We start from the raw sequence: 14,607 nt of genomic DNA, 5'->3' as shown, positions 1-14,607 counted from the left end.
AAGGTTTTTACCTCCTCAATCACTTTGAGACTTGTCCCCAAAATTAGTATGTCATCCACATACAAGCATAGGACAACTCCCTCACCCCCACCATGGCGGTAGTACACACATTTGTCGACCTTCATTAATAACAAAGCCCACGGATGTCAAAGTTCTTTCAAACTTTTCATGCCATTGTTTGGGAGCTTGTTTTAGACCATACAAAGATTTCTTTAATTTACACACCTTTCTTTCTTGACCTTGTAGTACAAAACCATCGGAGCTGTTCCATATAAATTTCCTCGTCCAACTCTCCATTTAGGAAAGCCGTCTTAACGTCCATTTGATGAACGAGAAGACCGCGTGAGGCAGCCAATGACAGTAGTACTCGAATGGTGATCAATCTCGCCACAGGTGAGTAGGTATCGAAGAAATCTTCGCCTTCCTTTTGGGTATAGCCTTTGGCTACAAGCCGAGCTTTGTACTTCTCAATAGTACCATCAGGTCGAAGCTTCTTCTTAAATACCCATTTACATCCTACAGAGTTTGCACCCATAAGGACGCTCCGATAACTCCCACGTTCCATTAGCTAAGATGGAATCCATCTCGCTTTGAACCGCTTCCTTCCGATAGTACGCATCGGGAGATGCGAGAGCTTCGAAATGGTAGTGGGAGTATCATCCACAAGATACACAATGAAATCATTACCAAAAGACTTTGCGGTCCTTTGTCTCTTACTCCTTGTGGGAGCTTCATTGTCATCTTCATCGAATCTGAACTCTCATCATCGTATTCCTCATCGGACTCCATAGGAGTTTCATGTATTGGATCGGATTCCCAACTAGACATGCCATGCATATCTCTCATAGGAAATATATCCTCAAAGAATGTAGCATCTCTTGATTCAAAGATGGTGCCAACATTCATGTCGTCCACCTCAGCATTTCACCACAAGAAATCTATAAGCAATGCTATGGGCAGCATAGCCAAGAAAGACACAATCCACGGTTTTTGGTCCAAGCTTTCGCTTTTTGGTGATTGGCAAATTCACTTTTGCCAAACATGACCCCAAGTTCGTAGGTAGGAGAGTATTGGTCTTTTCTTTTCCCATTCCTCATAAGGGGTAATCTCTTTATTCTTGGTTGGAACACGGTTTAGGACATGACACAAAGTCAATATAGCCTCCCCCCACCATTCCTTGGATAAACCCGACACGTCTAACATGGCGTTAACCAAATCTGTTAGAGTACGGTTTTTCCTTTCCGCAATCCCATTGGATTGTGGGGAATTGGGAGGCGTCCTCTCATGAATTATACCATGTTCCGCACAGAATAAATTGAACTCATTAGAAAAGTACTCTCCACCACGATCGGACCGAACCCTTTTTATCTTTCTTTCAAGTTGGTTCTCAACTTCAGCCTTATAGATTTTAAAGAAATCAAGAGCCTCATCTTTAGTTTTGAGGAGATACACATAACGAGTACCTAGTGGAATCATCAATCAAAGTCATGAAAAATTTCTTTCCACCTTTTGTCAACTCACCATTCATCTCACATAGATCTGAATGTATGAGCTCTAGTGGTGCCAAGTTTCTTTCCTTCGCAGGCTTGTTTGCTTGCACACAAGCATGGCACTTAGAGCCTTTGACAAAGGTGAATTTCGGAATTAAACTCATATCAGCAAGCCGCGTCATACAACCGAAATTAACATGACAAAGTCGTGAATGCCAAACATTAATTTCATTAACACTAGTGCTTACATGGTTCACAACATTATCACAGAAGTCTTCTAGAGAGAAACGCAACATTCCCTCACATTCATATCCCTTTCCAACAAAAGTTCCATACTTAGACAGTACACCTTTATTGGACTCAAACACCAACTTAAACCCATCTTTCATAAGACGGGAGCCACTAACGAGATTCTTCTTGATAGAAGGGACATGCAGCACGTTCTTCAGTTGCACGATCTTTCCCGAAGTAAACTTCAGCATCTACCGTGCCAACACCACGAACGAGTAGCATGTAACCCATTCCCCATCATTACCGAGAAACCTCGGGCCTGGTAAGAGGTAAACATGGAGATGTCGGCACACACATGAACATTGGCACTCGTATCAACCCACCATTCCGTGGGCTGAAACACCGAAAGAACAGATGAGGTAACATATTACCATACCCTGTAGTTCCTTCCTCTTTGTTGCCAATGACCATGCTGACAGAATTTGAGTTCTGTCCAGCCTGACATTTCTTTCCTTTGCGTTGTGGACAACGATTGGCCCAATGGCCCGTCTCGCCACACACCCAGCAAGGATCTTTCTTCTCCGTTTTCCCCTTCTTCTTGAAGTTGGTAGTCTGGGAGACTCCCTTGTTCTTTCCCTTGGACTTGTGGGCATTTTTCCGCACCATATTGGCGGCGAACGTCCCTCGGTTCCTCCGAGTGTGTTTGTCTTTTGCCCTCGCCTTCTCCTCGACATCCGAGAGAGCCCATGATATTCTCAACGAGAAAACTCATGCCTCTGATGTTTGAGAGAAGTGGCAAAGTTCCTCCATGAAGGGGGAAGCTTAGCGACAATGCATCCCGCGACAAACTTGTCCGGTAGCACACACTTGAGGAGCTCGAGTTCCTTTGCCATGATCTGTATCTCATGAGCCTGTTCTACTACAGATCGGTTCTCAACCATTCCGTAGTCATTGAACTCGCTCCATAGCATACAGTTCACCTCCGGCATCGGCGGCACCAAACTTAGCGTCCGAGTGCATCCCACGAGTTCCTTCCCATTTCGGATGTGCGGATAAGCATCAACCAACTTGTCTCCAAGCACACTTAGGACGGCACCCACAAAGATTACGGTGGCATCCCCGAACGCTTTATCCTCTTCGGGAGTAAGCGGACCTCCGGGAATACCTTCCGCAACTCGGTGCACACCCATAGAAGTGAGCCACAAGAGGGTCTTACTCTGCCATCTCTTGAAATGAGAACCCGTAAACGGGCTCGGTTTGAGCGCAGCAAGCAAAACCAGACGGTGAAAATTGCCTAAGCATATAAGGTTTTTGGATTGTTGGATTATTAGGCAATTTCCGTGTGAGTTTAATTACCGAAAGCAAGATTACGGATGCACAAGCATACTTAACCACACACATCGGACTAAGCACATGCATCGGATCTGAACATGGAACAAGTAGCGAGTGCAAGGTAGGAGAGTAAAAGCACGTACATCGCGACCGGGAAGGTCGCACCAGCCAGCAGCAGCACCACCACCATGGGAGTTGTTGATGTCGCCCATGGTGTAGTCGGATCTGTCGTTGAAGCGGCCGAACCGTCGATGAAGAAGACGAACGACAGCCGAGCGACCGCGCCGAGACGCTCCCCAAAAACCTTATCGCCCGTCTCCCGGTGCAGGATCTCAACGGACGGGGTTTCGGAGGCCTGCTCTCCCGGGCGGCTGTGCACGCAGTCGCCGGGATGGGGAAGACTAGAGAGTAGCACAGTAAAAGGAACTTCGCGAGAGAGAGAGATCTAAGAGCACTGTTTTCTAGATCTGATCGGTCTCCTTGTATACCCTGGGAGGAGAGCCGCCCTGACCGCGTTGACACGCGTAGGAAGTCAGGGACACGCGGCGAGCATGCACATGCAGGTCGACACGTACCCAACACAGTTGGTGCACCAAGCAAAAATTTAGGCTTCCTTGAGTGTGTCTCGAACTCGAACTCGAACTCGAGTCACGAAACGCGACGTGCGTGCGTGCGTGACGTGCCGTGCCGAGCCGAGACGGGCAGAGGAGGAGGAGTGTGCGAGGGCTTCTTCTATTCTCACTCACTTGGAATGACTAGAACAGCAGCCCTTATATACCACTCCAACTCTCTCCCAACTAGCAATGTGGGACTAAACTTTGTCCCCAATGCTGTCCCAAGCTGCCAACGTGATGGGCCTTGAGATTTCAGGAATTGTAGACTATATGGGCTGCCTTACTGGGCTGCAGCCCATCTACATTCAACACTTAGCTCATCCATGTAGGCCGCACGCCCGCACCGCACCATCATCATCCTCTTCGCCCCCCCTTTTTATGCTAATTTAGATAAATCTGAACTTTTTTTAAAAAAAGGAGAAAAGATATGTAAAGATAAAACAATGGTTCGTCGAAATGGTTAACATCACACAGTTGCCGGGAAGCTCCATGTCGAGACCCGACGGTGACCGTTGACAGGGACCGTTTTAATATCACCCCCTTGCCCTGAACGCCACAAGGAACCCGATGATTATTCGTGAGCTGATGCGCATATGTGGGTGCTCGCGTGGTTAATTAGTCAGTAGCCACGACGACAGTCGATGGAATGAATGAGCTCCAAATGACGCGATCCCGGCCGTGGTGTACGCGCTCATGCACGCAGCCGGCGCGGGTCCGGCGAACCAAAGTCCGACCACCGTATTATTCTACTCTTTAATACGTATTAACGTGTTGATTTGTTTGTCTATCCGTGTGCGTACACGTAGGTTGCTTTCTTGCGCGCGCGTCGACGACTCTGAGCCCAGATATGATGATGATGATGATGATGCTCGTCCTCTGCCATTTGGTCTCTCGCCACCGATCGATCACGTGTAGACGACAGTACAGTATTCTTCCGAATATACGATATTTTCTGTTTAACTACTCTCTCGAATCTCGATCTGTCTGTAATTATAAGACGTTATATCACACTGTTTTAGACTAGTCGCAATGGGAAGTGTCATACACTAGTATCATGCACATGATACTAGTTTATGATACCACCCCTACAATGCATAGTATCATAATATGGTATCATACTTATGTCATATTTAATGTTTTGTAGAATCTCAATGCAAATATGTGTACATAATGTATTTGTCATGAAATTTTCTAGCTTTATGTGTCATGATACGGTATCATATTATGATACTACTCTCATCTCTCACCTCATTAATTGATGTGACACATCAGATTTTTGCCAACATGGCATGTATGATAGTACTACTTATGATACTCCCATTGGGGCTAGTCTTACGTTCTACTAGTACGGAGGGAATAAGATATGTTATGTTATTACTACCGATGATCGAATTAATTTACACACGATGCTTTGATTACTGTGTTACACTTTGTGCGTATTGCATGACGCAGACGTCTACGAGAATAGTCAAAATGTTTCCTCTTATAGTTTATTTATGTGTGCACTCAGGAACTAATCAAAGCTTTCAGCTGGAAACGCGCACACACATATGGACAGGAAGACTGGTCGATCGTGATCAGTCATGGCCCAGAACAAGTCAACGGACACGATCGAGCCTGGAGAAAGATCCAAGAAAGACCAACCTGATGATTACTTTACTCTTTCTTCTCCCTCGAAAGCGAATCGTCCCTTGATTTGATTTGGCAACTCACCAAATCTAATCTAAGGTTTGAACGCTTCTTCCACCAGCTAGGTTGCTAGCCATGCATCGTGCGTTATCCATTTGTTTCATTAAATATACTCTCTCACTTCTATACTACGTATTTGTTTAGATACACATATTTAAATGTATTTTAGTATGTAGATATATGTGAATGTAGATAAATTTAGGACTGTAAATATTTGGAACCGAGGTTGCATATGCTTACCAATTTCGTCAAAGCAGCTTAATTTGCCCATCCTTTATGTGTGGAGAAACAGACATGTCTACATCGATCCGTTCGTTCCTGAATATTTATTTTTTATAAAATGATTATTTTCTTATTGTTCTCTTCTTTCCCTTTTAATGTTGGAATTGTTGAATAGGTTGTTTCGTGTGCACAATCTCCACCATATCGTTATCAAGAACATTTCTAGTGAAATGGACAAATCTACATGATTTTAAGACTAATAAAGGGTCCAAGAATGTCTAATATTAAGTTAGAGTGGTGATACTTATACTTGGCAACAGATGGAGGAACAAAAAAGCCGTGTTTTTACTTGAAGCACGTACCTAACTATATATTGTCAAACTAAACTTCATAATAGATCTAGTGATTGTTGTAGATGGTGGTGTTTTTTCTAACTGCTAGTCAAATCCTAGCTAGATGTTTGACTTCCCAGATTTTAAAATGTCCATGCCATGGAGGACATACTAAGTAGTAGTTGCAAACAATATGGACTATTGGACGTCGACATGACCATAACGAAATTCGAATTAGGAGCCACCGGGCCTTTTATTTCCTTATATCATTGATACAAAGAATTCCCTTGGTTGGTGTACTCGATAGTCCACACGACCAAGTGTACCACAACCAAAGAAGTTGCCAGAGGTGAAGAAAAACAAACAAGCATCGTGCTTATACTCGCTATTTAACCCAGTCCATTGTGGTAGTCAACGGTACATAAACAAAAGGGCAACATGTTGGTTAGTTTTACTACCTCCGTTTCAAGGAATAAGGCGCCCTCGTTTTACGAGCTTTTTATTTGATCAAGAATTACTTCAAATAGATAAAAATTGTTTGTACGAAATAAATATCATTAAAAAGTGCTTTTCAATACGAATCCAACGATACTAATCACATATAATATAATCAAGATTTTTGTTGCTCAATTTTTATGATCAAAGTTTATCTTGGGATGCGCGTGCGCCTTATTCCTTGAACGGGAGGTAGTATTTTACAACAAGCTAGTAGTTGGTAACTTTTTTGTTGTTGTCCTATATAAAAACGTTGTTGTTTCAACAAGTGGAAGCCAGGTGAAGTGATGAATCACCGTGCCCGCTAAAATTTGTGGCTGGTTAACATGTAGGCTCTTCTCTTTATATGAAAACCAACATCCTATAGAGATATTCACCAAACATAAGAGCACATAACAAAAATATCTTAGAAAGATAATTACCAAACACACCAAAGTACACATAAAATTCCTCGCAATTGCTAGCGGTTTTATCTTGAAAGAAACATCATCATTTGTCCGAGAGGAAGCCAAATCAAATAATCAATTAACCAGCACATGAGGCCACGTCAGCCACAGAACACCATGGCTGCTTTACTTTTAATACACCAAAAAGAAAAGAATAGCTAAGAGGATATTTATCAGACGCACACTAAAACTGCATTACAAAACTCCCCGGGAGCACGGTAAGCAGTCCATAGGAGTATTGGTTGTCGACATGACCATAGCGAAATTCAAATTATGAGCTACATGTAATGATTTCTTTTTTGTTATATCACAGAAAAAGAAGAAAAAAACTCACCTGGTTCACATGTAGATGGTGGTGTTTGTTTCTAACGGCTAGTCAAATCCTAGCTAGATATTTGACTTCCGAGATTTAAAAATATTTATGGTATACGAAGTAGTTATAACCCTGGTTAATTAGTTGTATATTTCATGGGAGTACCGGTGGTTTTATCTCTTTTTTTTTCTATTGACAATTTCATACCATTTTATTCGTTACCGATAATAGTTACATCAAGAATAAAAGGGGAAGAACAGAATCCGGAGCAATAGTTACATCAAGAATAAAAGGGGAAGAACAGAATCCGGAGCATCTTGTAGGCAGAGAGACCCCTTAGAGCATCTCTAACAGTAACCGAAAAAACTCTATTCAGTCTCCCGAAAACCGTGGCTTAGGATGATTTTGGCACTCGCGCATAACAGAAAACGTAAAACACGAACTAAAAAAACAGAATTAAAATCTCGCGGAAGAATTCATTGATAAACACATATAGATGCTACTTCGATGCTCCGATTGAGCATCAAAATTTACATAATATGTACTACAAACCTAAATTAGCTACTAGCCCTAACCGCGCGAACTAATTCCGAGCAAAATGAGGCCCCGATGGCCTCTGCGCACGGCGGTGCCGGTGGCGGCGGAGGAAGGCATCGAGGCGGAGGAGGGCGCCGACGCGGAGGACAGCGAGGAGCTCCTACTCGGAGTCAAGCTCGACGATCTCGAGCTTGACGCGGCGGACGCGCTCCTCCCGGCGTGCCTCCTCGTACTCCCGCACTTGGTGGACGGTGTCGGCCTCCTCCCGGCGCCAGCGAGTGCGGGCCTCCGCCTCCGCGATCGCCGCCACCTGCGCGATGACGACATCCTGCTCGTCGGAGCCGTGGACGTAATCTCCCGCGGAGAACGTAAGCTCCTGCTCGACGACGGCGTCCTCCTCCTTGGAGTTGTCATAGACGGGCGGGCGCGGGGGGGGGGGCTCGAACCGCTGGAGGAGGAGCCCTCGCCGCTGTTGTTCGCTTATTTCACGAGCTTGCATGGGGGCGTGAGCCCCTAGTTCATCCACCGGCGGGCGCTGCGCTTGCTCGCGCCCTCCGAGCGGTTAAACTTTTGTCGTTCCGCCTCCGTGCGGAACATGGGGGCCACGGCGGCAAGTCCCCTCTGCCCAAACCTGCGCCACCACGTGCAGAGCTACCCCGCGAAGCCATGTGGTCGCGGAGCTAGGGCGAAGCGGCTCTTCAGCACGGTGGATTCCACGTCGGAGAAGGTGGATGGTGGCGGCAGAGCGGGTGGCAGCGGCAGAGGGGAGTAGGGTTTGGAAACCGAACTCCTCTCCCTGGCCCGTTTTAACACGGGACGGACATGAACTCTGTTTACGGGCTAGACCGGGCCTGAATCCGTAAACTCGCTAGAATAATACGGTTCCGCTCGTTTTTTGTTAGCCAATCTAACTAGTTCACGTTGCTTCCCTTGGGTGGAAAACAATTCGAAGTTGAGGCATAAAAGCATGGTGCACGAGTGTTTTTATCTTGTGTAAGAAACAGCGTGGTTTGTGGGAGGGGAAGCCAAATCAACCACCATGAGGCCACGTCACCCACAGAAGATCGTGGCAGCTTAAGGTACGGTCTAACCTGTACACCAAATAAGATATACTAGACAGATAAAACTAGATTATGTAAATAAAACTCATGGGAACTCGGGAGCATGAGAAGCATTCGACGATGGGATCCAGGGACAAGCTCCAGTCCACCAACCTCCCTTTCCCTTTCCACTCTGCCTCACTTCCTCGGGACGATTTTTCAAAGCCCCGCTGCGTTTAAATCAGGACGCGCATCATTTCTGCCTGCTGCACGCACGCTCTTGTCCCCGTCTCCATTCTCCTCTTCTCCTCCCCTCTCCGTCTGCCGGGGCTAGACTAGACTAGGCCCCTCGCCGGCGTCGGAATGCGCGATGCAAAGCCCTCGCGGTACCGCCGCCGGGTCGCCACCCTCTTCTTCCTCCTGCTCGCGCTGTTCGCTGCCGGTGGCGTCGCCGGGCAGCAGCAGCGGCCGCTGCCGCCGGAGCTGCGGGGCGTCAACGACCAGCTCACCGGGCTCACCAAGGACGTCGCCAGAACCATCTCCGAGAGCTTCAGCTTCTGCGTAGCTGACCCGTGAGTACTACTACTACTCCCGACTCATCCCGACACCTTCACCAACCGACATACTCTGTTTTGTTCGGCGGCGACTGATCCTGATCGTGTTTGCTCCGTTGCGCTCGCAGGGTGGACGACTGGAACGAGGCCTTCAACTACACCTCCGACCTCGGCTTCGTGCGCCAGTGCCTCGCCGACACCAGAGGTGCGCGCACACACACACACGTCTCCCCTCTCCTCCGACCGCTCCATCGATCCATCCATCCCGATTCCTGCACATCATGTGCTCGTCCAATTGCCTACCTACTCGCCGCCCCGCCCCGCTCATCCCTGCCCTTGGGTTGACCACTACCCCCTTGCCATCAGCCGATTCGCCTCATCTCTCCAGGCCACCCGATTAAATTACTTGCTACTGACGGCCAACCGTGTTCCTCACCCTTCTCAAAGCTCCAATCAAATGCAGCCGGCGGACCAACATATTTACAATATCAAACGCGCCCTCTGTTGCTCGGCGTGGACTCGCGCGCGGTGGCGCCTGTGTCCCGGAAGCAACGTATGTAGTACGCAGATGCGGACGAGGACGGACTCTGTCTGTCGGATTGAATTGTCGCGCTGCGTATTTTTCTCGGGGTGAAAGGGCCCGACGACAGAGACACACGCGATGTCATGGACTCGTGACATCTGGAGTTGTTACCCAGAAACAACGGTATATATTTGAGGAGATCTTTATGTTTCTTGCATCATACCTGAGTCTGACTGCGTACCGCTGCCGCGCGCTGGGTTTGACATGATCAACTCCAAATAATAATGCTGTCTCGTCGTTTCCTTGCTCGGCACGAGTTACCCACTTGCTTGACTTAGGATCGTTTCCAAACTGTTATCATCATATTATGATGTGCTGTTATTATGTCTAGAGCCATATACTTTTTAACATTATATTTATATCTACAAAAGCCACAAATAAGATGTCTAATGCGAGAATGTGTTCTTTTTGAGGAGTTACAGCACGAGAGTCTCCTACTGCTCTTATCTTAACTGATGTAGAATGTTGCACTCAGGTGATATGGCGCAGCGCCTATGCACGCCGGCGGAAGCGAAATTCTACTTCACCAGCCTGTTCAACGCCAAGGGCGAGAAGAACCTCTTCCTCAAGACCAACGTGAACTGCGGCCGGACCTCCTGGGCGCCGGGCTGCGAGCCGGGATGGGGCTGCTCTGCCGGCTCAAACCCTGTCCCCAGCAGTGGCGACGATATTCCGCAGAGAACTACCAACTGCCAGCCGTGCTGCGAGGGCTTCTTCTGCCCCCGCGGTCTCACCTGCATGCTGCGTGAGTACCTCCCACATGACTCTGTTATTACTATGACTTAGCATTTGCAGCAAGATCAAACAATGGCTTTGTGAAATGACCCAAGTTTCCTGTCTCCTCTGGCTGCAGCTTGTCCTCTGGGAGCATACTGTCCGCGCGCCACGATGAACGTAACCACCGGTCTTTGCGATCCGTAAGATGTCTTCTCTGAATATTTGTTTTGCCATTTGGTGTCACGATTAGCAAATGGAAGTACAGGGGTTGACTTGCTAAATTCATACAGGTATGAGTACCAGATAACTCTAAATTCCACCAATGGCTGTGGTGGCGCTGACAAGTGGGCTGATTTCGATAGCACCGAGGAAATCTTCTGTCCAGCAGGTTACCACTGCCCAACACCAACGTCCAAAGATTCTTGTACCAGTGGGTAATGATCGAATCCTATGGCATCTCTATCTCAGTCCAAAGATATGACTACTATTTAATTCTGTTTTAACTTTTTTCTTGTTTGTTACTTCTGCAGGCATTATTGCAAATTGGGTTCCACCACAGAAAATAGTAAGCACCATTGGCATGCCTTTACCATGGTTTCATCTTTAATGACGCCACTTATTGTATCCATCCTTGCATAAGCTGACTTTGGATTAAAATTTCAGAATGCATTGTAAAACGCTCATGCAAGGAAAACGAGGACAATGAAAACATCATCATTTTGGGAGCTTTTTTAGTGGTAAATCTTGTAATACTATTCCATCATTTCAATATTTTTGTATGTTGCCTCCTTCCTATTTGGTAACATCATATTTTCATGGTCCACCTATTGGAACAATTTTCCTTCGATGTTCGTAGTTCAATGTGCTTAGCCGACCCTAGTGCACCAAGTGTTGTGTTTACACCAAGGAGTACCAAATTAAGGCTTGCCACTTGATGCAGGGTGCGATAGGCGTGTTGCTCTTGATCATATACAACTGCTCAGGTCAGTTCCTCACTATTCGTGAACGGAGGAAGGCAAAATCAAGGGAGAACGCGATTCAGCTGGCTCGGCAGCAGCTCAAAGCTCATGAGGGATGGAAGGCTGCCAAACAACTCGCAAAGAGGCATGTACACGGCGTGCAGGATCATGTGTCTCGCACATTTTCACGCAGGAGATCCTTTCGCCAGCCGGCAGATCCCGAGAGCCAAAGGGTGCAGGAATCGCGCCTAATGGGTTCAGTGAAGGCAGAAGAAATGTCAGACTCTGCTGTGTTTTCAGCTCAGAGGACAAGCGAGATATCTGAAGTCATGCCTTCAGTTATCATGGACATAAGCAACGATGGAGAAATTGTAATGGACAAACCTGCACCAAAAGGCAAGCACAGATCAACTCACACTCAGATATTCAAGTATGCATATGGTGAGATAGAGAAGGAGAAGGTCAGGCAGGAAGAGAACAAGAACATGTCCTTCACCGGAGTGATTGACATGGTAAAGGAGCAACAGAAGGAGATCACTAGACCTTTGCTCAAGGTTGAGTTCAAGAACCTGACCTTGAGTCTTGGAAAAAGGAAGCTGCTGAGGTCTGTCACAGGCGAACTCCAGCCTGGTCGTGTCACCGCTGTCATGGGCCCCTCAGGAGCCGGTAAGACCACATTCCTTAATGCTGTCTCCGGGAAGGTAACTGGTTATCAGATGACTGGTTCAGTCCTTGTTAACGGGAAGCATGGAAGCATACGTTCTTACAAGAAGATCATTGGCTTTGTGCCTCAAGACGATGTTGTTCATGGGAACTTAACTGTGGAGGAGAACCTTTGGTTCAGTGCAAATTGCAGGTAATGGTTTTATATTCGATACACTTCCAGTTCTTTGCTCATTAGTTTCTGAGCATTTCAACTGTAAAACTTCAGGCTCCCTGCGAGAATGTCACACCGTGACAGGGTTCTCATTGTGGAGAGGGTTATAGACTCCCTGGATCTTCAGGGGATCAGAAATTCGGTGGTTGGCACGGTGGAGAAGCGTGGGATCTCTGGTGGGCAGAAAAAGCGTGTCAATGTGGGGCTCGAGATGGTGATGGAGCCATCTCTTCTGATCCTGGATGAACCAACCTCTGGTCTGGACAGTTCCTCGTCTCAACTGCTCCTCAAAGCTCTTCGTCACGAGGCACTTGAAGGCGTGAATATTTGTGCCGTTGTTCACCAACCGAGGTTGTTATCAAATCAAATTTATATTTTATTCCTGGAGATAACTCTGATATTTCTAAAAGGTTTCTTATATGTTTTTTTCTGTACGTTCTTCAGCTATACATTATACAACATGTTTGATGATCTGATACTTCTGGCAAAAGGAGGTCTTATTGTTTACAATGGTCCGGTCAAGACCATCGAGGAGTTCTTCATAACTCTTGGAATCCATGTCCCCGACCGTGTAAACCCGCCAGACCATTACATTGACATTCTTGAAGGAATTGTGAAGCCTCAGTCGGGCATTAATGCAAAGCATTTACCAGTTCACTGGATGCTGTATAAGGGCTACGAAGTGCCAAGTGACATGAAAGATGATCTCAAGGCAATGGGTGAAGAAAGCCCGCAGATTGGTCCTGATCGTTCGTTGTCTGGATCAACCCCTCATTGCCTCCCTGGTGGCGTCAGGGATGCTTTTTCACATGAGCGCAACCGTCTTGACAATCATTTGTCGAAACCCGATGATATGTCCAGCAGAAGAACACCTGGAATTCTAAAACAATACAAGTTCTATCTGGGAAGGTACACTCAGTATTCACAGTTACAAGCTTCTTCTGAAATTCTTGAATGGCTTTCTGATCAATTGTTTCTTCATATCTTTCATTACAGAGTTACGAAACAGCGGTTGCGTGATGGTAGACTACTTGGGGTTGATTTCCTGATACTTGGTCTAGCTGGGATCTGCTTGGGGACAATTGCGAAACTCAGTGACCCAACATTTGGGATGCCTGGCTATATTTACACTATCATTGCAGTTTGTAAGTTCAATTATCCAGACACCACTGTGTTACACCATACTTGATGAGGCGGTTCGCTGACTTTACTATCTATTTGTGGTGCAGCTCTTCTGTGCAAGATTGCAGCGTTGAGGTCGTTTTCACTCGAACGATTGCAATACTTTAGAGAAAGAGAATCTGGGATGAGCACGCTGGCCTACTTTCTTGCCAGGGACACGGTCGATCACTTTAGCACGGTCTTAAAGCCCATCATTTACCTCTCCATGTTTTACTTCTTCAACAACCCGAGATCATCCATCGGTGATAACTACACCATACTCCTCGCGCTTGTATACTGCGTGACTGGGATAGGATACACTTTCGCCATCTGTTTCAGTCCTGGCTCGGCGCAGCTGGTATGTACCATGCTGACTAATCAAATTGTGCAGCCTTTGTCTGATTACTGGCTACATATACAGGGACTAACCTTGAGGTTAATTTTTTTCGCAGTGTTCTGCGCTGATACCGGTGGTTCTGACCTTGGTATCCACTCAAAGGACTACCCCTACATTCCTGAAGATGTTGAGCTATCCAAAGTGGGCACTAGAGGGCTTCATAATTGTAAACGCAAAAAGGTTTAATTCTTTGTCTTGAACTTTCTGTTCTTAGATCATCATGTTATACGAAATTTCTCTTCCTGTTTGTACATTTCCAGTCATGCTAATCTGTTTCTCTCTTTTCATTGCAGGTATCCTGGAGTCTGGCTGATAACTCGCTGCGGCTTGCTATTCAAGAGTGGCTTTGATATCAACAACTACAAGCTTTGTATTCTGATTCTGTTCATGTATGGCCTGTTCTTCAGGATTGTTGCGTTTGCGGCGATGGTTTTGCTGAAGAAGAGATGAGCTGGGTGCAATTGCACCATTATTTTTTCATATCTAGTTTCTTCATTTTTTTGTAGAACTGTAAATAGGTTTAGATGTTCTTTGTTACTGAAATCTATAGAAGAGTCACCCGGGGCTGTAAATAACACAAGTTAAATACAGATGCACAAAATAGAAGCTTTCACAACT

General features: G+C 46.3%; 1 protein-coding gene across 1 annotated transcript; it reads left to right on the top strand.

Moving 5' to 3' along the window:
* The first annotated feature begins 9,104 nt into the window (after positions 1-9,104).
* On the top strand, positions 9,105-14,607 carry LOC124674564 (ABC transporter G family member 25-like). The gene is made up of 14 exons (XM_047210608.1): positions 9,105-9,313; positions 9,424-9,500; positions 10,354-10,623; positions 10,732-10,795; positions 10,886-11,029; positions 11,126-11,160; positions 11,259-11,332; positions 11,536-12,410; positions 12,486-12,782; positions 12,876-13,340; positions 13,428-13,576; positions 13,661-13,950; positions 14,045-14,169; positions 14,283-14,607. The coding sequence occupies exons 1-14, from the start codon at positions 9,105-9,107 to the stop codon at positions 14,437-14,439; spliced, it is 3,231 nt and encodes a 1,076-aa protein (XP_047066564.1). The 3' UTR covers positions 14,440-14,607.

This window comes from Lolium rigidum, chromosome 7 (genome assembly GCF_022539505.1).
Source record: "Lolium rigidum isolate FL_2022 chromosome 7, APGP_CSIRO_Lrig_0.1, whole genome shotgun sequence".
Taxonomy (NCBI): domain Eukaryota; kingdom Viridiplantae; phylum Streptophyta; class Magnoliopsida; order Poales; family Poaceae; genus Lolium; species Lolium rigidum.
This window is presented reverse-complemented; position numbering and strand designations above follow the sequence as displayed.